This window comes from Muntiacus reevesi, chromosome 4 (genome assembly GCF_963930625.1).
Source record: "Muntiacus reevesi chromosome 4, mMunRee1.1, whole genome shotgun sequence".
NCBI lineage: Eukaryota > Metazoa > Chordata > Mammalia > Artiodactyla > Cervidae > Muntiacus > Muntiacus reevesi.
The window spans coordinates 142972715-142998676 of NC_089252.1; the positions used below are offsets into that span (position 1 = coordinate 142972715).

At 39.5% G+C, this 25962-nt stretch overlaps 1 protein-coding gene across 2 annotated transcripts in view; it reads right to left on the reverse strand.

Moving 5' to 3' along the window:
* Nucleotides 1-25372, reverse strand: part of SP1 (Sp1 transcription factor) — a 42926-nt gene extending 17554 nt beyond the window's left edge. The window contains exons 1-3 of one of the 2 annotated variants that reach the window (XM_065934318.1): nucleotides 25264-25372; nucleotides 24019-24173; nucleotides 22181-23696 (exon numbers count right to left, since the gene is read on the reverse strand). In XM_065934318.1, the coding sequence (XP_065790390.1) occupies nucleotides 22181-23696; nucleotides 24019-24173; nucleotides 25264-25270 (1678 nt within the window). In that variant the 5' untranslated portion in view covers nucleotides 25271-25372. Of the gene's footprint in view, nucleotides 1-22180; nucleotides 23697-24018; nucleotides 24174-24360; nucleotides 24745-25263 lie in introns of those variants that run through there. The other variant, XM_065934317.1, reaches the window with a different exon arrangement.
* Nucleotides 25373-25962: the final 590 nt, after the last annotated feature.

Here is a 25962-nt window from a genome sequence, read left to right on the forward strand (position 1 = left end):
CCATTGAGTTACACGTATTCCCCATCCTGATCCCCCCTCCCACCTCCCTCTCCACCCGACTCCTCTGGGTCCTCCCAGTGCACCAGGCCCGAGCACTCGTCTCATGCATCCCACCTGGGCTAGTGATCTGATTCACCATAGATAATATACATGCTGTTCTTTTGAAACATCCCACCCTCACCTTCTCCCACGGAGTTCAAAAGTCTGTTCTGTACTTCTGTGTTTCTTTTTCTGTTTTGCATATAGGGTTATCGTTACCATCTTTCTAAATTCCGTATATATGTGTTAGTATGCTGTAATGTTCTTTATCTTTCTGGCTTACTTCACTCTGTATAATGAATGAACAACTTTTAATTTCAATTAACAAAAAGAAGGGATAAAACGTCAACAGAGTATCAACATCAGACCGGAATCTATTTCCTGCCTCTTTTAATAACAGTTTTAGAAAAAGAACAGTTTTATCTTAAAATGTGGTACTGGTTAGGCAATGAAATAAATTAAAGATTTTCCTTTCCATGATTAAAATAACTAGTAAACCAAAGGCACAGCTTAATGACAGTCTTGCCCAACTCAGCGGTTGCCTCGAGCATCAGTTTCTGAAACAGCCATGGCAGTTACTCACTTTTTTAGTTTCCTCAAAGTGAAAAAAGTGTGCTGAAGTTATGAACTTTCAAGACCACCACATGGCAAGTCAAACACCCTATTCTTCTCTGAGAAAAAAACTTGGGTAATACTAAAATAAGATGAAATAAGAATCTTTTCAATAATTTCCAAAAGGGTGGTTCCCATACACTTCCTTATTTATCTGCTTTCTGAAATGACTTTGGGAACATTGTGTTCTTTAATTCGTTGAGTATTAATACAGTAAGACTAAACTTGACAACTATACCTATATCAAGCACACACTGGGTTTTCTCAATGTTTCATTTTACACAACAGATTTAACTCAAAGAATAATATCTCAGACCACAAAGTGTTTGTGTGTCTTCCGCTACATTGAAACAGAATACTGGTAACAATACATGAAGAACAAAGTATCCAGAATATGGCTCCAAATCAAGAAATAAAAACTTCCATAGTGTGGGATTTCCCTGGTGGTACAGTATATAGGAATCCATTTGCCAGTGCAGGGTACATGGATCCCTAGTCTGGAAAGACCCCACATGCTACAGAGCAACTAAGCCCGTGTGCCACAACTCCTGAGCCTCCGTGCTGCGAGTACAGAAGCCCGAGCACCGCAATCAACAGCAGCCCCACTCGATGCAGCTAGAGAAAGCCTGAGTGCAGCAACAAAGACCTAGTGCAGCCAAAAATAAATAAATGGAAATTGTTTAAAAAGAATAAAGAATGGGCACCAGAAATTTAATTTCCTTCTGTTCCAGAATGCAAACACTTGCTGATTCATCAGTAAGTTATGCACTAGAAAAATTCACACACACACATATATATATATATATATCTTGTTTCTAAACTTACTTAATTACACATTAAATACTTCCTGTTAATCATCATAGCGTATTTTATACACATAGACATGTATAAATGATAGTTTATAGGGTTTCCTACATACAAACTTCCTTAAGACCTTATACCTACAGTGCCATGTGGACTCCCTAACAACAATCTGTAGAAATGTTTATCAATTACTTACTGTCTACTGATCCAGGTACTACACTAAGCTCAGAAGATTCAAAGAAATAGTTTTCACTGTGGAAGAGCTTGTAGTTCACTAGAGAAGAGAGAAACAGATAATTTGAAAACAACAATATAAACCTTATACTAAAAGCCATTCAAAGATTTTCCAGAACTGAAAAGGGTAATTTCTCCAGTCTAGAATTTCAGAGAAGACTTGTTTCCTAACGGAACCAAGATTTGGGCCAAATTTCAAAAAATGCATAGGAGTTAGCCAAGTGAAGAATGTTGGCAAGGGAAGGATAGTTCCAGGCAAAAGGAAGACTACGAGCAGCATAAAGGAAAGTAGTGGAGTGTGGGATGATGGTGGAGTAGGGTGAGGATGAAGGTGAAGAGATGAACTTCAAAACAGGTGATATCATTAGATGCAAGACAGATTTTTTTTTTTTTTTCAGATATTTAAATGACTGATTTTTTTTAAAGGTGATGGTAGACAGAGTATGGATAGATAAGCACTTTCACACATCAGCCAAGGAAACAGCATGTTTCCTATGTGTGTAGGTCACATGGGCAATATAGGGTATGTCTTTAAGATGTGACTAATATTTAACGCAACAAATAAGGACATATGCCAGATACTACATTAAGCTCTGGAGAGAGTTAGATATAATCCTGGCCATTGCTGAGCTTCCCAGCTTCATTATCTCACTTGGGAAGATACTAAATGAAACCAACAAGTATAATATCTGTCCTATAATTTGTATAATAAAGTGGTAATAAAACACTTTATTAAGAGAAATATTAGAATTGGGAGGGAGAGTGTTAGAAGGAAAAAAATGGAATATACTGGTCGAGAGGTAATAAATGTCTAAAGTAGGGCAGTGGTTCCAGTAAACAAAAAGGCATGGGTAAAAAAAGTATTTAGGATTAATGGGACTTCCCGAATGGTCCAGTGATTAAGAATCCATCTTCCAATGCAGGGGATGTGGGTTTGATCCCTGGTGGAGGAGCTAAGATCCCACATGCTGGAGGACAACTCAGCCTGCACACCGCAACAAAGACCCAGCACAGCCAACAACAACGATTTATTAGGGGAAAGGTCAGAGTACATAAAAATGCTCATCATTGAAAAAAATCCAACTATGGAAAATGTCAGGCTTCCCAAGTGGGGCTAGTGGTAAAGAACCTGCCTGCCAACGTACAAGACCTGATCCCTGGGATGGGAAGATCCCCTGGAGGAGGAAATGGCAACCCACTCCAGTATTCTTGCCTGGAGAATCCCATGGACAGAGGAGCCTGGGAGGCTATAGTCCACAGGGTTGCAAAGAGTCAGACACGACTGAGGCAACTTAGCAAACACATGGAAAGAGTCATTTGAAGAGATATTCATCAAATGATTTACAACAGCAATACACGAAATGGATTAAAATGTAAATAAACTGTTCAAGTAACCAGATGGACTACTAGGCAGTCAGCAAAATTATTATTAATTGAACAACTCAGAATAAATACTTATGCTATATTATCCTTTAATGATAGGGCTATATTACAACAACCTAGAAAAAATGCTTATGCTACATTATTACTGAACAAACCAAGAAACACATTACAGGCATCCTAAGAAATTTATGCTAAAGAAACACATACATTAAAATTTATATAAAGTAGAGCAATTTGGTCACACCAAATCGGTGACTGCAATGGGCAGTGCTATTAGTTTTGTTTTTTTCCCCTTTCTCATATTTTCTATAGTATAATTCTGTAACTTTTATCATTAAAAACACCTACACAGCAGAAAAAAAAATTAGTCTATGCATCTTCCCATTTTTGTGTGTATTAACTGTTCAGAGAGTATGAAGATAATTCCTTAGTGAAAGTCGCTCACTCCTGTCAGACTCTTTGTGACCCCATGGACTATACATTCGATGTAAATCTCCAGGCCAGAATACTTAAGTGGGTAGGCATTCCCTTTTCCAGGGGATCTTCCCAACCCATGAATCGAACCCAGGTCTCCTGCATTGCAGGCAGATTCTTTACCAGCTGAGCCACCAGGGAAGCCCCAGAATACTGGAGTGGGTAGCCTATCCCTTCTCCAGCGGATCTTCCTGACCCAGGAATTGAACCAGGGTCTCCTGCATTGCAGGTGAAGTCTTTACCAGCTGAGCTACCAGTTCAGTTCAGTTCAGTCGCTCAGTCATGTCCGACTCTTTGCAACCCCATGAATTGCAGCACGCCAGGCCTCCCTGTCCATCACCAGCTCCCGGAGTTTACTCAAATTCATGCCCATCGAGTCGGTGATGCCACCCAGTCATCTCATCCTCTGTCGTCCCCTTCCCCTCCTGCCCCCAATCCCTCTACCAGGGAAGCCCTTAATTCCTTAAGTACAGGGCAATCTACACAATAATGGCAAAGGCTTTTACCAGTAGGTGTCACTGTAACTAAGTGATAGATGTTTTAAAAGCCCACCCTCCAAGGGCAGAGGTTTAAGAAACAAAGATGGGCATGGATGTGCAGTATATGCACCAATTTGAAATGCAACCATTTAAAGAACTATAATTCAGATGTCTCTCCATCAACCATCATGATTCCAAAGCTACATATATCCCTATTTTTCATCTCCAAGAAAACTAAGGATTTGAAAATTTGATTATTAGTAAAATACTGAAGTTCTTATAAATTCCAAGACTTTCATCTACTTCTCATTTCTGTCAACATCATTCCATAGTGAATTTTCAAGACAAAGAAATGAACAAGAATTGTCTTTTTCCTCCCAGCTCTCACCATAACTGATATCCTGGGAAAGGGGATTCACTTTAACATCCCTCCCAAACTAATTATAATTACCTATTATTATTCAGACTTATGATTAAAAATTCATTTAGTGAATTCCCTGGTGGTCCAGTGGCCAAGACTCTGAGTTCCCAATGCAAGGGGCCCAGGTTCCATTCCTGGTCAGGGAACTAGATCCATATGCTGTATCTAAGAGTTTGCATATCTCAACCAACAGTTTGAATACCACAACTAAAGATCCTGTATGCCTCAACGAAGATGGAAGATAAAAAATTCCTAGTGCTGCAAAGACTTGCCGTAGCCAAGTAAACAAACTTAAAAATAAAATAAAATTCATTCAAATATATGTTAATATATACCAGAGGAAAGCTGTGGAGGAGGAACATAAAGGTTAAGAGAACAAAGCCGGGAATTCCCTGGAGATCAGGGGTTAGGACTCTGTACTCTCACTGCTCAGGGCCCAGGTTCACTCCTTGGTCAAAGAACTGCAAGCAGTGCAGCACGGTGAAAAAAAAATTAAGACACACTTTAGATGAACTGACGGTCCAGTGGTTAAGACCCCACACTTCCAATGCAGGGGACCCCACACACCAAGCAGTAGAGAGGTAAAAAAAAAAAAGAAAAAAAAAACAGATGAACACAATTAATTCTAACTAACTGTTTATATTCAACAACTGACATTTTAAATTACTGAGATCCTCTGATGATTAAAATTAATAAGGGCCATTACATGCACTGTAATGCACTATAACGGTACAATTGGACAAACCTAGGTATGACTCCTGGTTTCATCACTTTCTGCCAAGGAACTTCTCTGAGCCTTCACTGGCAAAAAGGATATTGAGATAACTACTAATATTACCTAGCACTGTTCCTGGCACTTAGGAGATGCTCAATAAATCACTATATATTAAGAAAATGAAAGAAAGGTTAAATGTGAATTTTAATGTTGTTTTCCTCCCATCTATACATATACCCTTACTATCCACAGTATGTTATTTTAAATTTATCTAAGGGAGATTTAACATCAAATTCAATCATTAGTGTTTAAAATAGCAACAATAAAATACTGTAAAGCAAAGAATAAAATGCATACTAATCTAACATTTTGTTTCTACTCACTGGATTTACCACTGAAAAAGGATAATCATATTGAAGTCTTCAAATTATATGTAATTCATTAATTACCATTAAAAATTGCTTGGGGTTGATTAGTAATGCAAAAATAACTGTTCTGAATGCACAGTGTAGTTTTGAAAAGAAAAAGTGTGGATAAAATTTCATGTTTTCAGAAAATTTCCTAGATAAAATATAGCAAGGAGATGCTGTGTGATGATAAGAGCATGAAAGAATGCTGAAGCAAAGCACAGATATATACAGTAAAGAGAAGTACTTCATACTCAAATACCCTAGAGGTTCTCGGTAACAAGACCAAATTAATTTCTCTAGTGGGTCCGGAAGAAAAATTAGTAACAGTAGCTATCTACCAGGATCCCCTGGAGGAGGAAATGGCAACCCACTCCAGTCCTCTTGCCTGGGAAATCCCATGGACAGACAAGCCTGGGGGCTACAGTTCACAGGGTTACAAAAGAGTGGGACACAATGTAGCAACTACACCACCACCACCAGGTTCTAATAAAATTCTTTCTTTTTAACCTTTTATTTTACACTGGAGTATAGTTGATGAGCAGTTATGACAGTTTCAGGCGTACAGCAACTGATACAGTTTACATATACATGCATCTATTCTTTTTCAAATTCTTCTCTCATTTAGGTTGTTACATAATATTGAGCAGAGTTCCCTATGCTATAGAGTAGGTCCTTGTTGGTGATTTATTTGTTTATTTTTGGCTGTGCCACATGGCATGTGGGAACTTAGTTCCCTGACCAGGGACTGAACTCACAGCCTCCGCAGTGGAAACGCAGTCTTAACCACTGGACCACCAAGGATGTCCTTGGTTATCTATTTTAAATACAGCACTGTGGGACTTCCCTGGTGGCGTAGTGGATAAGAACCCACCTGCCAATGAAGGGGACATGGGTTTGATCCCTGGTACGGGAAGATTCCACATGCTGCAGAGCAAGTAAGCCATATGCCACAACTACTGAGCTCAAGTTCTAAGGCCCACAAGCCACAACTGCTGAAGTCCACGTGCGGCAACTACTGACTTCTGTGTGCTGAGAGCCTGTGCTCTGCAACAGGAGACACCAGGATTAGAAGCGTGCGCACCACAACTAGAGAGTAGCACCTGTTCTGAGCAACCAGAGAAAAGCCCACATGCAGGCAATGAAGACCCAGCACGACCAAAAATAACAAAGACATTATAAAATAGATAAATATAGCAGTGTGTACATGTCAATCCCGAACTACCCAACAATCCTTTCCCCCACCCTTTTCCCCTATGAATAAGATTCTTAAAAATATAAGTAGAATAGTAATAATAAAGTACTATTAACAGTGGTGGTGGTGGTCGTTTAGTCACTTAGTTGTGTCTGACTCTCTGCGACCCCATGGACTGTAGCCCACCAGGCTCCTCTGTCCATGGAATTCTCTAGGCAAGAATACTAGAGTGGGTTGCCATTTCCTTCTCCAAAAAAGGGGGTGAATATATCCAAAATTCTACCATCCCAACAAATTATTATCTTTCTCCATCTTCCCCTCAATTACTATTTATCTGCACAAATAACCTTTACAGATTTGTAATCATAATACAGTAGCATTAAGCATAAAAATCTGAACCAATATTAAGAAGTAACTCTTTAGAGGACTCCTGATGGTCCAGTGATTAAGACGCTGCACTTTCAGGGCAAGGGGTGCAGGATGGATCCCTGGTCGGGGAACTAATATTCTATATGCTACATGGCACAGCCACGAAAAAAAAAAGTAACTCGGATCCATACTATTTTGAGATGCCTAAAGTGAACATGTAAATAGGCACTTACATGTTGGGGACCTTTTAATGATAGGGCTAAGTTTATGCATGAGTAATGCCCACAGTATAATTATGTAATATGATGTAGTACAGCTGATACTTTAACACTCCCCCACCATAAACTCCAAGGTAACTTTTAATATAACTAAATTTCCCTTCATCTTAATTTGTCCAGATTACTAGATAAGTACTAAAAGCCCCAGTGTTACAGAAACACATCACAGTTTTAAACTGTCAATGACAGTATGAGAAATGGAAAAAAGACAGAAAAGTTACTCCATGAAAATATACCGATGCTCATTTATGCATCTATGTACTCCTTTTCCTAAAAGGTTTCCTTCAACTTTTGCTTACTATGGCATTTTACTTAATATATTTTGAGCTTTCTGCTCTCTGTTCTTTTAATATTGATTATGTATATGAACCAATCAGCAAACATACTCCTGAGTATTCTTATTCTAAGAAAATGACTTCAAATGAGAAAACTGTACCCTCTATTATATTTTTTTTTATTATATTCTATATTAAAAATAAATAAATCTTGAAACTACTTGAGTATTTAATACAACAAAAGAGAAATAAGCTGTGGCAAACAACTTGATAAAATATTACACAGTAATTTAAAATCACTCCTCTGGAAGTGAAATATAAAACAAGGATCCCTACTATTGTGACTGTTATTTAACAAGAATGAATTGAGGTGTAAATATTAGCAAGGAGTAGGTAAAATTATTTGTAGATGACAATATACCTGGAAAATCACTAAAAATTACTGAAAGCAATAAGGCTGCAACATAGCCATTATATATTAACACACATAAACCAATATTATTGGCTGAATAATACTTCATCAAATGGATATGTTACTTATATTTACCCACTGCACATTCAGGTTGTTTCCACCTTTCAGTTATTATGAACAGTGCTGCTATTTCTGTGTGGATGTGTGTTTTCATACATTTCTGTGTGGATGTATGTTTTCATTTCTCTTAGAAATATACCTAGGAATACACTCACTCACTTAATAAAATTTTAATCTAAAAAGTATGAACAGTGATGTTCATCACAGCATTACTTGTAACAATGAAATTTTAAGGTGGAAAAAAAGTACATCAGTAGAGTTAAGCATATCCTAATACTAACATACCATGAAATTTCCATACAATTATTTAAAATGATGATATTTATTACTTATGAAAAATGTATATAATATACTGTTCAGTAAAAATAATATTATGAAGCACTGTAAAGAGTATAATACTATTTTAGTATTAATAAAACAATGTATAGACTTCTTTGTAAATTGTACACAAAGGTACAAAAATATGGCTGGAAGGATGAGCACCAAAATTTCAACAATGATTATCTTTGAATAGTTAAAGTTCAATTAATTTTTATTTTACTTTCTGAATTATTTTTATTGTTTAATGCTTTCACCAGTACCACTTAAACAAGTTACTTAAAAATATATTTAGAGAAAAAAAAAAATATATATATATTTAGGGAGTTTCCTGGTGGCCTAGTGCTTAAGATTCCAAGCTTTCACGGCCTTAGCCTGGGTTCAGTTTCTGGTTGGGGAACTAAGATCCCACAAACTGAGCAGCATGGCCAAAAATAAAAAATTGAATTAAAAATATTTTTTCCTACATCAAAGATAATGCTTAAAATCTTTCAAGCTAGGCTTCAACAGCAAGTGAGCTGAGAACTTCCAGAGGTACAAGCTCGATTTAGAAGAAGTAGATGAATCAGACTTCAAATTGCCAACATTTGCTGGATCATAGAGAAACCAAAGGAATTCCAGAAAAACATCTACTTCTGCTTCACTGATTACATGAATGAAGTCATGTGGATCACAACAAACTTTGGAAAACTCTTAAAAAAGAGATGGGAATACCAAACCACCTTACCAGTTAGGACTGGACATGGAACAATGGACTGGTTCAAAATTTGTACAGAGTACGTCAACACTGTATATTGTCACCCTGCTTATTTAACGTCTATGTAGAGTATATCATGCAAAATGCCAGGGTGGATGAAACACAAGCTGGAATCAAGATTGCCGGGAGAAATATCAACAACCTCAGACGTGTAGATGATAGCGTTCTAATGGCAAAAAGTGAAAAGGAACTAAACAGCCTCTTGATGAGAGTGAAAAGCTGGATTAAACCTCAACATTCAAAAAACTAAGATACGGCATCTGGTCCCATCATTTCATGGCAAACAGAACGAGAAAACAAGGAAACAGTGACAGATTTTTTTTTCTTGGGCTCCAAAATCACTATGGATGGTGACTGCAGCCATAAAATTAAAAGATGCTTGCTCCTTATAAGGAAAGCTATGACAAACCTAGATAGTTTATTATAAAGCAGAGACATCACTTTGCTGACTAACGTATGTATAGTCAAAAGCCATGGTTTTTCCAGTAGTCATGTATGGATGTGAGAGGTGGACCCTAAAGAAGGCTGAGGACCAGGACCAAAGAATTGATGCTTTCGAATTGTGGTGCTGGAGAAGACTCTTCAGAGTCCCTTGGATTGCAAAAAGATCAAACCAGTCAATCCTAAAGGAAATCAACCCTGAATATTCACTGGAAGGACTGATGCTAAAGCTCCAATACTTCGGCCAACTGATGTGTAGATTTGACTCATTGGAAAAGACCCTGATGCTGAGAAAGATTGAGGCCAGGAGGAGAAGGGGGGTGACAGAGAATGAGAAGGTCGGAGAGCAGCATCACCCAGTCAATGGACATGAGCCTGAGCAAACTCCAGGAGTAAGTGAAGGACAGGGAAGCTTGGCATGCTGCATGCAGTCCTCTCTCTCTCTCTTTAGTCCTTAAGTTGTGTCCGACTCTTTTTTTTTTTTTAACGTGTCTGACTCTTGCGACCCCATGGACTGTAGCCTGCCAGGCTCCTCTGTCTATGGGATTCTCTGGGCAATAACACTGGAATGGGTTGCCATTTCCTTCTCCAGGGGATCTTCCCGACCCAGGAATCGAACCCGAGTCTCCCGCATTGCAGGCAGATTCTTTACTGACTGAGCTATGAGGGAAGCCCTCCATGGAGTTGCAAAGAGTCAGACATGACTAAGTGAATGAACAAGTTTTCTCATTTTAGCTCTAGAGATCTCTATATAGTGAATGCTTTGAATTTTCCCATTTTCCATACTGAACTGTAATTTACATAGCAGTCCTTTGTGAGCAACCAGTGTTTTCCCGTTAGATAAGTTACTCTGTACCCATAGGTTTGTGCTACCAAACATGCTCTGTATAAAGAAAAACAGAGGTGGTTCCTGCCCTGTTCCTGTAGGCATTTAAGATCTAAAACACTGACATACCTAAAACTGTACAAAGAATAGCTACCAAATGTCTCAGATATCTGTATGTATTTGTACACTTAAGAATCTACATTACCAAGACAGGTAGGTGCAGGGAAAAAAAAAAAAGAATCTACATTACCACAAAGAAGTGAGAAGAATATAATCATCATCCTTGAAGTCAAGAAATTCCAAAATCACTAACTTAAGTCAGTTCAGCCCTAACCAATTTTTCTCAGTTTTCTACTCTCCTTTTGCACCAGAAGATTAAAACAAATGAGTTTACACACATTCATTACACACATTCATTAATTGATAAAACCACACAATTAACAGCAATTTTTTAAAATTTTAAGAGGGCAGATTTTGTGAGCTTTAATATTTGTAATATATCATTTTGTGAACTGGGATATAGGTAAAAAAAAAAAATCCCATGGTATTATCCTTTAAACCTGCCTAGATGTCCTAAATCATTTCACAATCATTTTTGAAGGGCTGGGCCTTTTTGGGGTGAGGGGGTGAGACAGGTGAGACAGGAATTAGCTGAGAGTAAAAAAGAAAGTAAAACAATGATTTAGTAAAACCAAGTTCTAGAAAGGTAAAAGGAAAAAATAAAATTGTCTTAACATACAGAAAACCAAACAACTCAAGAACACAGGGACAGAAAAATAACTCACTGAAACAAAAATTAAGAAACCTAATTATCATTAGGTGGAGAGTCAACAAAAGTGTTCATCAAGAATGTTTTTCTAGCAAACAATCTGCACCAAGTTTATAACCAAGCCAACAAGAGATAAAGAAACAGAAAATTCATGGGTAATCCAACTACTGTTTTTACTAGAATGGTTTATGAAAGAACAAAGCATACTGGCTCGAGTTTACTTCCTTTGGCAGTTGTTGTAGTTTAATGACTACACCAATGGGCAAGAAATATAATGGGCAAGAAGGAACGCAAAGATCTTAGACACAACTTGAAAGAGCAGCCTTCAGCTAAGTAATCAAAATCCTACTTTTAACTGAATGGTAGGACAGAACTTCTATTGAGCTATGGGCACTAAAGTGTGTTGAGGATCAATATTATGTTATCGCCCTCATTTAATCCTAGTAATTCCATGGGGGTAAATACTATACTGACCCTCTTCTTGTACAGAGAGGATGAAGAACTTCCCCTCAGTCACGCAGCCAGTTAAGAAGCAAAGCTATGATTTGGATCCTAGTATGTCACTCCCCTGTCTATACTGAGTATCTCACTCAGGACACACTTTTCCTTTCACAAAGGATCTTCAATTACTGCTAGTTTCAGAACTGGACTTACTTCATCCAGCTAAACTGTATCCCCTTATACGACACAGGATGTGAGATGTGTTCATCTGCAAAAACAACATTTAAAACACAACCCCACAGTATTCTGGCTCTAAGATCCCACTTACAATCAGTCATCTATTTCTCATCCAAAATAGTACTAACTAAACAGAATAACTTTCCAACAACTGTTTCCAATCTCGCAATAATTTTGTGGATTTTTATATTGTACTTCCAAAGAGTCATTTCATTTTCCCTCCTAACAGCTGCGTAACAACAACAAAAAAAGAGTTCTCCTTAGCAAGCACCTGAGTTTGTTCACAGTACCAATGTCTCACAGGAGGTTGGGAATAGAAATAGGGGTAGTGGGGAGGGGATATAAGAAAACAGGAGACATGACACAATATGACTCATTCATAAACACACCTATTCATGTGCAGCAGTAGGTTTAATCATCAACTTCCATTTCAGGTTTCAGAATGCAACTGCAAGGGCCTGATAGTGCTGTTTGAACCAGAACTAGAAAAAACCTCTAAACCTGACTTCCGAACAGAAGCTTATGCTTTCCAAACATAACCTTTAATTGGGTTGGCCAAAGTTTGTTCAGGTTCTTCCATCATATCTTATGGAAAAACCCGAACAAACTTTTTGATCAACCCAAAATTTTGGTTTCCTCTATGTACAATACTGTAGAACATGCTGAGCACAATGCCAAGTAGGTCCAAACAATCCTCTACAGTGGCCCTGGGATGTCCTCCTTTGATGAGGGGGTTTTCAGATGATGCAACATTAGTAATCCTTCAGTGACACTGTCATCAAGAGAATCATTCTGGACAAAGTTATCTATAATACTGAGGTTTTATGGAGCAAAAAAAAAAAAAAGTCTGCTGTAAGTTTGATGCTTAGCTTTTTGGAAATGGACAAATCTCTTGGCTGGTACCACTTTTAATATTTTAAAAAAATATTTATTTGGCTGTTCTGAGTCTTAGTTATGTCACATAGGATCTTTAGTTGCAGCATGCGGGATCTAGTCCCCAACCACAGATTGAACTTGGGCTCCCTGTCCTGGGAATGTAGAATACTAGCCTCTGGACCACCAGGGAAGTCCCAGTACCACTTTTATTTATTGAATATTTATTCATTTAATAAATCTTTATTTATTTTATTTATTATAGTACAGGCTCTAGGGCAAGTGGGCTTCAGTAGTTGTGGCTCCTGGGCTCTAGAGCACACGCTCAATAGTTGTGGCACATGAGCTTAGCATGTGGGATCCCCCCTGGATCAGGGATGGAACCTGTGTCCACTATATTGGCAGGTGGATTCTTTACCACTGAGCCACCAGGGAAGCCCCAGTACCACTTTAAATAGCATCAAATTCCTTTGTAAGCAAAGTAATGATTGAAATAGTCCATGGAGTAATAATTTTCAATACTAAGAAAGTAGCACTGGAAATGAAGGTGCCTATTTCATATAATCTCTATTGCATGTGCCTATTTCTTAAAATTTTAAATGCCCAGTTCTTAAATTTTAATGGTAAGACACATCTGGATAATGTAATAGAGTAATATTTTATAATACCTCTATCCTGGTAATTCTAATAAAATTTTAAGACTTAAATTAATTAGTCATCATGATGCTTTCAGGAATAAATCAAAGACCTATTAGTAATTAAAGTCTGGATGCATCTGAATTTCACATTTCAGTTAAAAATAATACAATGTCATCATATGTTAGTGCTTTAAGACAGCTCTGATCAGGTATTTGACTAAAAGATTAATTACCACTACACCAAGATACCTGGCCATGCTACAATTTCCTAAAACTCTATATGAGCTAAAGAGGAGGATATCCCATATGGGATAAGAGGACAATTGTCATTTTCTGGGGCTCACAGGGGTCAATGAATCAATTTCAAAAAGGGAAATGCTTGCCAGCAACAAGCCATCTTTGCTTTCTGTGGTCGTTTGTGTATAAGGAATCAAAATAAAAAGGTAAGCAATAACCAGTTACCTAAGAATGATTTATCTTTAAAAGTATGCTTGGGACTTCCCAAGAGGTTCCAAAGTTAAGACTCTCTGCTTCCACTGAAGGGGGCTCAGATTCAATCCCTGGTCAGGGAACTAGATCCCATGTGCTGGGACTAAGAGCTCACATACTATAACTAAAGATATCGTGTGCTCCAATGAAGACCTGGAGGAGCTAAATAAATAAATATTAATAGATAAATAAATGAATTTTTTTAAAAGGAAGGAAATCCTGTCACATACTGCAAAGTGGATGAGCTTACGAGACATTATGCTAAATGAAATAAGCTTGTTGCAAAAAGACAAATACTGTATGATTCCACTTGTATGGTATACATTAGTAGTCAAATTCATAGAAATACGAAGTAGAATAATGGCTGCAAAGGTCTGGGAAAGGAGGGGAAATAAGTATCTTAAGAGGTATAGACAGTGTTTAGATTTTTTTTTTTTAGTGTTTAGATTTTTAAGATGAAGAAATTTTGGAGACCTGTTGCATAACATGAGTATACCTAACACTATTGACCTGTTCACTTAAAAGGGTTAAGATGGTAAATTTTATGTTATATGATTTTTACCACATCTAAAAATAATTACTTAGGGACTTCCCTGGTGGTCCAGTGGTTAAGAACCCGCCTTGCAACTCAAGGAAAACGGATCTGATCCCTGGTTGGGGAACTAAGATCCCACAGGCCACGGAACAATGATCCCAAGCACTACGATGACAGAGCCCATCTACTGAGCCCATGCACCACAATTAGAGAGTCTGTGAGCCTCAACAAAAGATCCCACATGACTCAACTAAGATCTGACACAGACAAATAAATAAGAAAAAAAAAATCAGTTTAGAAAAAAACTATATTGCCTTGTATATTCTTTCATCTTAAACAATTTTTCCCTAAAACTACATAAATGCCAGGGATTTAATAGTGACCAAAGAAAAATATCATTAAGTACATCACAAAATTTATACAAATCTCTTCCCTCTTGCCATGCGTCTGCTTTTACAAACTTGAGCCAAAGTTACAGGCAAAAACAGTTTAAGTATTTAAAGGGCATGACAACATTTTTAATTAAAAATTAACAACCTGACAATATATGACACAGTACAAGGAGACTAATTTAAATCCAAAATACTGTGGGGCCCTATTATCTCATATATTTTGCTCTAACTCTCAGGATTAGTTGTAAAAACTGTACGTATGGTTAGTTGTTCAGATGTATCCAACTCTTTGTGATCCCAAGGACTACAGCCCACCAGGCTCCTCTGTCAGGCAAGAATACTGGAGTGGGTTGCCTCTCCAGGGGATCTTCCCAACCCAGGGATCAAATCCAGGTCTCCCACATCGCAGGTAGATTCTGAACTGGTCCCCCCTAAAATGCACTATATGTAGGTAACTGTAGCACAACAGCAACTGGAGCTCCAAGAAGGCAAGGGACAACATCACCTGTTTCAATGAATTCCAAGAGCCTAACACATTTGACATACAATAAATGCTCAATAAATTTCATTAAACTTGTCTATGAACGAAGCATCAAAAATTAAAACCCACTTCCACTTAACACTTTTGCATCTAATTCTTAAGCCTGTAGGGAGCAGTTAACATTACTAAGTATACTGGTGTTCAGTAAATGCCTATGTAAGTTCACTGAACCATGAGTATTATTGCATTTCTTAACAGCATTTAAGGATAAATAAGGAGGTCATTCAAAATGTAATAATGCCAATAGATAATCTTTTAAAAGAATACCAAAAGAAGCAAAAAAATTTCTCAATGATATAAAAAATTTCCAAATACAGTTTTCAGAGTTACAGGCTTTTTATTTTTACCTTCTTTAAGACAAATGGGATGAATAAAGATTAAAAAAAAAAAAAAAAAGACAAGTGGTCTGTATACATTTAAAGTACATTTTTCTTTACAAGTGCAAGAAACTGCCAAAGAATCCTAAGCAGATTACTTTCAGATGTACCATCAGTAACTGTTAAGAAATATTATGCATTGTCTGTCTAGGGCCTGGACAAAATCAGGCCCTATACAGTTTCTCAAAGGTTTCTTTAGGACTTCCCTGGTGGCCCAGTAGTTAAGAATCTGCTTGCCAACACAGGGGACATGGGTTCAATCTCTTGGGGAACTAGATTCCACATGCTGAGGGGCAACTAAGACCATGCACCACAACCACTGAGCCCCTGAACCCTAGAACACAGGCTCTGCAACAAGAGGAGCCACCACAATAAGCCTGCACACAGCAACTTGCGTAGCCCCACTTGCCGCAACTAGAGAAACCCCACGCACAGCAACCAGCACAGCTAAAAATACATAATTTTATTTAAAAAAAAAAAGGTTGTTAAATCATATCCCCTAGTACATCAAGAGATATGCATGTACTATTTAATCAGAAATATGGAGTAGAAGGAAGGCACCGAAAGGAAATTTTCAGAATAAAATGGAAAAGAATAGGGACAATAAAGAGAAAGTTTGCTATAAAAATGTCTCAAGTGCATCAAGGAAAAAATTAGGATCAGGGAAACATATCACATCTTCCACGCAGGGGGGAAAAAGGAGGTTGGGGAATGTGCTGTGTGCTGTGCTTAGTCACTCAGTCGTGTTGACTCTCTGTGACCCAATGGACTGTATGTAGGCCACCAGAATCCTCTGTCCACGGAGATTCTCCAGGCAAGTGGACTGGGTTGCCATGCCCTCCTCCAGGGGATCTTCCCAACCCAGGGATCGAATGCAGGGCTCCCATATTGCAGGCATATTCTTTACTGAGCCACCAGAATAATATTCTCATGCCCATATAACACAGCGGACCTTCATGCTTTCAAAAAACTGATTATGAAAATCTCTGACTTCTCTTTTACCATCTTGCTCCTTCCTTCCTTAATGTACTCATCATATCATTGATTATTTACATTTCATTCAATTATAGATTAAATAAATTCAAATTAATAGATCTGGTTATAACAAATTCTGATCCATAACAAAGTTTATAAAAAAACTGTTGGAAAAAAAAAAAGCTGTTGATTTAACCATGCTTTTTGCTTCTTTTTTTTTCTATTTTTTGTCTTAAGTTACAAATTTAACTCTTCAAAATAACTGAACTGGGTCAAAAAACAAATCCATTTTTCTTTTTTTTTTTCAAATCCATTTTTCTACAAGAGAGTAGTAGTGTAGTGGAAATGATATTGATCCGAAGTCAAAAGATCTGTCACTGTAAATTTTGTCAATGACCTCTGACAAGTCACTGAATCTTTCTACACCTTAGGCTGTCAAAAGGAGAGTACTAGAGGGGATGAGGTTTCCAACTCCAGCAATCCGCGTTTAACTGCTATTACCATGGAGAGTCCGGTTTAATTATAATATGTTTGCAAAGAGCTATAACTTGTAAGCAATCCAAACAGTGTCAAGTTAATGAAGAACACATGGAATAATCTGGAAAGCTCCATCTCAATAGCATTTAACCTTATCTGGATTACTTGCAGCAGACATTTGATTTACTATGAAAACTATTAAAAATTTCTTTCTCAGAAATGTAGATTTTTTTGCTTTGCTTTAGTTTTGGTTTGGCTGCACCTCGAAGCACGACCAGTGATTGAACACAGGCCCACAGCAGTGAAAGCCCTGAGTACTAACCACTGGACCTCCAGGGAACTCCCTCAAACACGTAGATTTTTAACTGATTCTCTCATCTCTAAAAGGGTACGTCTTTGTCTTGACCTGGGTATTTTATATTTTTATTATTTATTTTGTACACATTAAATTATTAACTTTGTACATAGATATAGGGTGAGAAAAATTCAGAGTAAATCAGATAGGTACACCCAAACTTGTCAAACAAGTAATATTGCCAGAGTTTAAAAAGCACTGGAGCAGTAGTACAAATTCAAATTATAGTCCAGACTTGCAACCAACTCTGAAGGAAAAAAACTTTCTTCAGAAACTTTTTCAGGGTCTTCTAAAGGGACCAATTCTTAAAACCTAGCATGGCATTAACAATGTAGTCACAGTGTGGACATATACCTTTTAAATAATGCGTCAGCGCTGCAGATCTAGTATAATAAGGTTAAATGTTAGGGATAATACTATTTTGACATACCTTCCAAAAGAAATATGAAAAATATGCTTGTTTTTCAATTAAATGGCAAACTGAAAATTTTCAACTAATTATTATCTATTAATGTTTACCCAAATCAGTAACTTACAAAACATTATGTAATATAGCTTTTCTACAGGTGTTCCTCTTACATTTAAAATATTTTCAAGGAGGGAAAACAAAACAATTAGAACCAAGAAATGAACAGAACTACATTTTTAGTGCCAACGTTTATATGCTAGAATAACATATATACATTTATATGTAGAATAATTAAAGGGAAAAGGAGATCTGATAACAGAACAGATACTAAATTTTTCCAAAACACTAGGCACCCTTGTGCTCTTGTTATTTAATTAAGAACTAAAAGGACCAAATTACACAATACAACGTGATTTAACAATGACGTCATTGACAGAAAGCCACTGGAATAAATAAATAGGAGCAACTGAAAAAGTCTCAAGACTGTCTTCTCAGTCTTTCCAAATCAATCAAGCACCTAGATTTTAAAGGAGATCTTTTTATAAGTGTATTTCATTTAAAACACACTTATAAAAATAAATAAATAAATAAAATAAACAAAAATAAAACACACTTATAAAATTATACTAAAAAAAGCAAATGATGCTGAAACATTTGATGTTATAGTCAATAAAAGTATATTATTTTAAAATAGAAAATTTTCTTGTATGACCCTTTGCACTAGAATGATAATTCTGGACACATTTAAACCATCTAAACCTACTTAACACTTATGTTCAAATGAACTAGTCTAAAATACAACTCTGTTAACAAAATAGGTCTCAGCAATCTGACCCCAAGTTTAACGACACTGTTGGCAAACCAACTCTGGTATCGCATTCAACTTAACTTCTAAGAGGAGACATTTTCCTGACCCCAATAAAACTGAGCAGATGTGAAATTTTTATTTTTAGTGTCTGAAATTTGCTTCTTGAGTGAATTATAGCCATCAAGGAAATATGTTTTATTCTCTTGCCAAAGCCCAGTCCTGTACTCTTTATTAGGCAGAACTCCCACGAAGTCATCCAAACTAAGGCTTTCAAAACTGGCCCCTCCTCAACCTTGGGGAAGAGTTTTCTGAACTTAGCCAGGGCTGAGAAAAAAATCTGAAGCCTGAAGCTTTAAAATAAGCAAAACAAAAAAACCCAAAACCGAGATCTGAGCGTGTAACTACCAAAGGAGAGGAAAGAGTGTTGATAAAAGCATAAAGTGGACAGTGTTAATTTGAAAAAAAGAAAAAAGAAAAGAAAAGCTGCTCAGTTAAAAAATAAAAACAAAAACTAAGAGCCCATAGATCATTCCACATTACTGGGTGGTCCCTTCTTCACTACCACCCACCAGTGGCAGAGTTGTGAAAAACTGGAATACAGAGATGGGTGCCTGATTTGGGGTCTAAGTTTGTGCCTTTGCCTGTATATTCAAGAAAACAAATAAACATAAAAAAGTCAACAAGAGAACTTAGAAAAGTTTTAAAAGATGACTTAAAAATAATAAATGTGGGAATTCCCTGGCAGTCCAGTGGCTGGGACTCTTCGATTTCACTGCTAGAGGTGGGGGATGGGGGTGTAAGGGTTCAATCCCTATTCAGGGAACTAGGATCTTATGAGAAGCCATGCTGTAGGGCCAAAAAAAAAAAAAAAAAAAAAAGACTAAATCTATTAAGTGACATAGAAGCTGCAGTCTTCCACAACCATTTAAAAATAATGTCTCCCTTTGCAGAGTGCTATCTACTTACCTATCTTACAACATGAGTTCATATTCATGGCTCTTTCCACTACATCATACTGCCAAGAGGCTGAGTTTTTCTAATAAAATAACTATCTACCAGAAAAAGAGGTAAAATGAGAGACTTTGTAGCAGCCAGGCAACAACTAAAGAGCACTAAGCTTCCAGGAAATGACTGCATTATCTTTCATTAAGACTGAAGTCAGATCAATTGAAGGGGAAAAAATGTTGCACAACTATGACTAACCAGAAAGGAGGAAACACATATCTTCAAAAACCACTATTAATAAAGCAATCTCAACTCTCACAAAATGGCCTTTCAGAGCTTCATTCTCTTCTTAGTGAATGTCATGCAGCTCCTATCTTATAGAAAGGCATGCATTTTCTAGAGCTCAGAGACCATCAACAACAGCTAAGAAGGTAGCCCTATCCTATGACAAAGTAAATGGCAGACTTCCCCAGACCATGATTTAGCAATGAAAGTATCTCATAACTGTTCCTTAGAGTTCGAGTTATAAACCGTTTACACATTGCAAGGATCCAAATTAATACTATCTACAACAATCTCAATAACTTAAGAGCAAAGAGAAAACACACACACAAATGTAGATTACCCAGAAAATGTCTAATTTTCCAAGCTGTTAGGTTCAGTTTTTATTAAACTTTTCCCATTTTTACTCACATAATTTTTAGCCTATAAACATTTGCCAGCTCTACAGCCTTAAATTTCGAAGTAACAAAGGGTATCTTTTCCACAAGATTTTTAACAATCTAAAGGATGTCCCAAGTTAAAACATGAAGTCTCTTGTCCCAAGTTAAAGTTAATAGGTAATGAGTGCTCCAGACTTAGAACTAACAGCAAGTAGTCTGTCTCATAACATATGTGTTTCCCAGTATCTCAAAGTCCTTATCTGGAAAATAAGGCAGAAGTATGAGATGATTCCTAAGGTCTCTTTCAGCTCTAACCTTCTATGTTAAGATCTCCAATTCACTAAGAAAATTTCTGTCTGTTAAGGCTCAAAATGCAGTAATTTTAAACATACTACTACAAGACTGTTAAGAAAGTACTGAACTTGAGCAGACCGCCCCCATCACAGATTTTCCTAAACTGCAGGAGGCAGGAAATATGGTTGCCTATTTGTTACCCTCTCTTACATAAGAACCAATCTAAACAGAATGAGAACTCTATAATAAAAGTAAACAATTAACAAACGCACAGATACACCAATAGAAGTTCAGTGGTATTAAACTACTTCTCATCATAATTTCTATAATCATGCCAGAATATAAAGATGCATATATATCTTAATGTGCTTCATTAAAGATTAGTTCTATCACCATGAAATTTAAAATGATAAACTCTAAATAAATTCTCACCATTTTAAATAGAGGTTTTAAATTTCAAATTAACCAATACTAGTAAAATACAGTTCAAAATAAATGACTGAATAGTGGTGTCAATGGTTCAACATACATTTCAATATATACACCTCCTTCCTTGACAACTCTTCTCTTTTCCCTTCAAAGTTCTTACTTCTAATTCCTCTCAACTCCATCTCCCCACTCCACTCTGTGCCTCACTTCTGTTCTCTTCCACCTTTCAACCATATGCTACTTTCAAAGTACCCACTTTCTAGCGGCTCTCTAATCTAGAAGTATTAGAATCACTACCTAGGAGGCTTAAGAAACAAAAACAAAACAAAAAAAAATCACCTAGGAAGTTTATTAAAAATACACATTAATACTTTCGAGCTAAGCAGAAGTTGAAAAAATTAAACCTCAAAGGGTAGGCTCTTCTGGTTAACTAAAGATTAACCAGGGAACTTATTTTATTGAAGTCCTTTGGAATCCATTAGTTTTCCCCTGCTTGTGGTTTGTGAGAAATATCTGATGATTTAATAACTGCCCTACAGATAAGTTTATAATCCATTCTATCTACAGAAGAAGAACCCTCAAGCCAAATAAAGCCCTCAAGGTAAGAATATTGTATATTTTTAAAAGGTTGCAAAAACAAAGTACACGTAACTGAGAACTTATGTGGCCCACAAAGCCTAAAATATTTACTATCTGGGTCTTTACAGAAAAAGTTTGCCCACTCTTGTACTGTAGTACCAGGCACTGAAAGTAGAGACTCCAAGGACACTGCCCAGAAATGCTCCTTTTTGGACAGACTACCTGAAGAGGGAAAAGTTTTCATTAAGTCAGCTCCAAATGACTTCATTGCTATTTCTCTGACTTGCCCTCAGAAGTATTGCCCTCAAAAGATTCTACTCCCTCTTCTTTATTCAACAGTTTCAGCTAAGATGCTAAGTAGCTCTAGAGATAAATGCAAAACATTTCAAGTCTTACCTGAGGCATTTGCTATCGCCAAGGGCAGGCTTGGAAGCTGGTGCACCTGGATTCCTGAAGCACCCAACGCACTGAGGTTAATGGTCTGGAGGCCAGGCATGGAGGAGAGCTGAGCAGCATTCACAGTGACTGTGCCGGCAGGGATGGAGGCAGCTGAGGCAATAGGTGTAAGGGTGGTACTGCTGCTGCTGGTCTGCCCCAAAGAAACACCCTGCATTGGGGCCAAGGTGATTGTCTGGGCTTGTGGGTTCTGAACTTGGAGGTTCTGCAGCTGAAGAGTCTGCCAGCTGACCTGTCCATTGGGCCCCACTGTTGGTGTCCGGATGATGATGGGGCCAGAGTTTGGAACAGCCTGAAGCTGAAGGTTCTGGAGGGTTTCCTGGGAGATAGCTTGAGTTGTAAAGGTCTGCCCTGACAATGGGGCGGCTTGGAGGGCCTGCAGGGCCTGTCCCCCTTGAACCAGTTGAGGCTGGATGAGAATTTGTTGTTGTTGCTGTGTCTGCTGGTTTTGCTCTCCCTCTTTTTGTTGACTTGCTTGCAGTGAACCTCCAGATGTCTGGTTCTGCTGGATGTTCAGAGTATCAGATCCCTGCAGCCCGCTGACCCTCTGTGGTGTCTGGCTCTGAGAGTTGGTCCCTGCTGATCCGCTGGTGGTAAAGTTCATAATTCCCATGTTGCTGGTGGTAGTAGTTGTTGAGTAGCTATTGGCATTGGTGAAAAAGGAGCTGGAACTGGCTTGTGAAGATACCAAACTGGCAGAACTGATGGCAGTCCCTGAGGTGACAGGCTGTGAGCCACTCTCCTGGGACCCAGAGCTGCTGATCGTGACTGCCTGAGAGCTAGGAGTCAAGGTAGCTGCAGAAACGCTGTTGACAGGTAGCAAGGTAATATTCCCATTCAGGGCCACTGGTACATTGGTCACATACTGAGTCTGTCCTGAGAGTACATTATTAGCCAGGCCTTGAAGGGGGACAGCCTGCTGGAGTAGGTTTGGCATAGCAGCAATGATGTTGCCTCCACTTCCTCGATTTGTGATGATCTGTTGGTTTGCACCTGGGATGATCTGTATCTGACCTGAACCATCCTGCTGCACTTGGGCCCCAGTGGCAGCAAACTGCAGCTGTTGCCCATCAACGGTCTGGAACTGTGGGATTACTTGATACTGAATATTAGGCATCACTCCAGGTAGTCCTGTCAGGACTTGCTGGTTCTGAAGGTTGGAGGTGGCAGCCACAACATACTGCCCACCGGAGACCGTGCGATTCTTGGAAGACTCACTGCCATTGTTGCCGTTGGTACTGCTGCCACTCTGTTCCTTCGAGGTAGGGGTAGCCCCAGAGGAGGAAGAGATGATCTGCCAGCCATTGGCACCCTGGGAAAGTTGTGTGGCTGTGAGGTCAAGCTCACCTGTGCCCCCTGACTGGCTTGGGCCCTGGGAGTTGTTGCTGTTTTCATTGGGTGACTCAATTCTGCTGCAAGTTGCTGCCAGCAGAGCCAAAGGGGATGGCTGGGATTCCTGGCCAGAAATAAGGGAGAGGAAAGGAGTTACTTTAGTGATACCCATTTGCCAGACCAGGGGGCAGTATACAAAAAATAAACAGTGTAACTGCAAAAGGGGAAAAAAAAAGAAAAGCCCAACCAAACAAAAACTTGGATCTATCTATACTGTTGAAACTCTCATTTAGGGGTATCTCCAAGTCACTTGTCTCTCTGTGCTTACTTCCCCATCTATAAAATGGTTTAGCCATTCCCTTAAAATTTTTCTGTAGAAAGACAGTCCTCTAAGGATATTTACAGCCTCTCAGCACCTTCCCCACTGTGTCAGGATCATCACTTACCTGCCCTCCTCCTCCGCTGCTGCTGCTACTGCCTGTGCTGCTGCTTCGAGCCTGAGAAAAGGCACCACCACCATTTCCATTGCCCCCGTTATTGCCACCAACTCCCTTTTCAATCTTCACCACGGCTGTCATTTCATCCATGGAGTGATCTTGGTCTAAAAAGAATTTTAAAATAACTTTTAAATAAACTTTAAATAACTTTTAAAATTGGAGAAAGCAAAAGGTAAAGTGAGAATGGTAAAAGAGGCTGTGATGAAACAAATGACTAACAGGAAGGTGAAAGGCGCCAGTATTAAAAAAAAAAAAAAAAAAGGGATTCGGGGAGAAGGAACAGTTGCAGACCAGTAGGATGTGATCTAGGCTCAGTGATGCCAAAACTGGACCTCAATTCTCCTTTGCACAAAATTAAACTCAGAAAACACTGAAAAGGTGCTTTTGGTACAGGAAATACGAGGGTCGGTGGGCATGTTGAAAAAGTAACCTGGGGGAAAAAAAGGATAGATAAGGCATAAAACATGTGGGTGGATGGAAAGTTTGCTAAAAACTAGGGTCAAAGGAAATGGAGAAAGAGAAAAACTCAAGTGTAAAAAGTAACAAGAGGAAAGGAGGAGAAAGGGGAAAAGAACAGATAAAAAGTTTGAGTGGGGAAACATTTATAAACACTAAAAGGGGCTAAAGAGGTCCAGGGGTTAGAAATCTAGCGATTCGGGGAGGCTAGAGGGCGGGCCCTAGAGGGAAAGGGCGGTTTCGGGGTGTGGGGCGTGGAAAGGGCGGGACGGTAGGGGGAGGGGTAATTTACGGGGGGAGGGGTAATCTACGGCAGAGGGGGAAGGGGGGAGGGCCTTGGGGCCGGCGGCGACCAGAGGGCGGACCAGGGAGGCGGTTGGCCCGGGCGGGGCCTGCTCTGCTCGGGCCGCCCCCGCGGCTCCAGCCCCCGGCAGGAGGAGCCTCAGGCGGGCAGCCGAGTAGTGGGGGGTAAGGCCCGTCCCCCGTGGCCGGGGCGGGCAGGGGGCGGGCGAGGCCACGCTGCCCCCTCCCCCGGGGCGGGTGGCCCATCCCCCTCCTCCTCCTCGGAGGCCCCGCCACTGCCCCTTCTCCCTCCCTTCCCTCCGCCCCGGGCGGGACCAAGGCCGCCGCCGCCGCCTCCCGCCCGCCCCCCCTCACGACGGGGACCGCCCGGTCGGCCCTCGCGCGCGCCCCCTCACTCCCCTCCCACCCCTAAGCTTGGAGTGGACTCATCCTTACCGCTCATGGTAGCAGCTGAGGGACGAGCTCAAGGGGGTCCTGTCCGGGGGGGTTGGGGGGGGCCAGGAAAAACGCGGACGCTGACGAGGCAAGCGAACCCGGACCGGACAGGGAGGGGGGGGTAAGGAGGAGGGAGCAGCGCGCCACAAGCCCGGCCTAGGCCCCGCCCCTTTACTGCTGCCCCGCCCAATGAGGGAGGGAGATAGGAGGGACTTGCAGAAGAAAGACGAGCAGATTGCCCAATGCCAAGGCTCGTTTGCTCTCTAAGGCGTGTAAGACAAAGTTGCGTGCGTGGTGTCCGCCCCAAAAGATCGGCCTCTCAGTTTTAGGGGCCAATGAAAGAGGCAGGAAGTGAAGGTGGGCAGGAACTAAAGATGATGGGCTTGGGAAGAAGCCAGTCAACTGCCAGGCGGGCTCCGTGAGTAGTAGGGATTGGAAGAGTTTTCATTGGAATGACAGAACAACAGCCAACCAGAAGCTCGGACGTGCCTGGGCAAAGTCCTAGTGGGAGGAGGTAAGAAGTAGACAGGAATGGGATAGGATGAAGCGGATCAAAACCAATCAGAAATCAGGCGGGCAGCCAGGAAAGTTATGATTGGATTAACACTGAAAAGAGACGCGATAGGACGCAAATTGACGTGTATAAAAGCCAATTGAATGCCACGTGAGCTCTGAGGGCAAGAAACCTGGAGTGGGCAG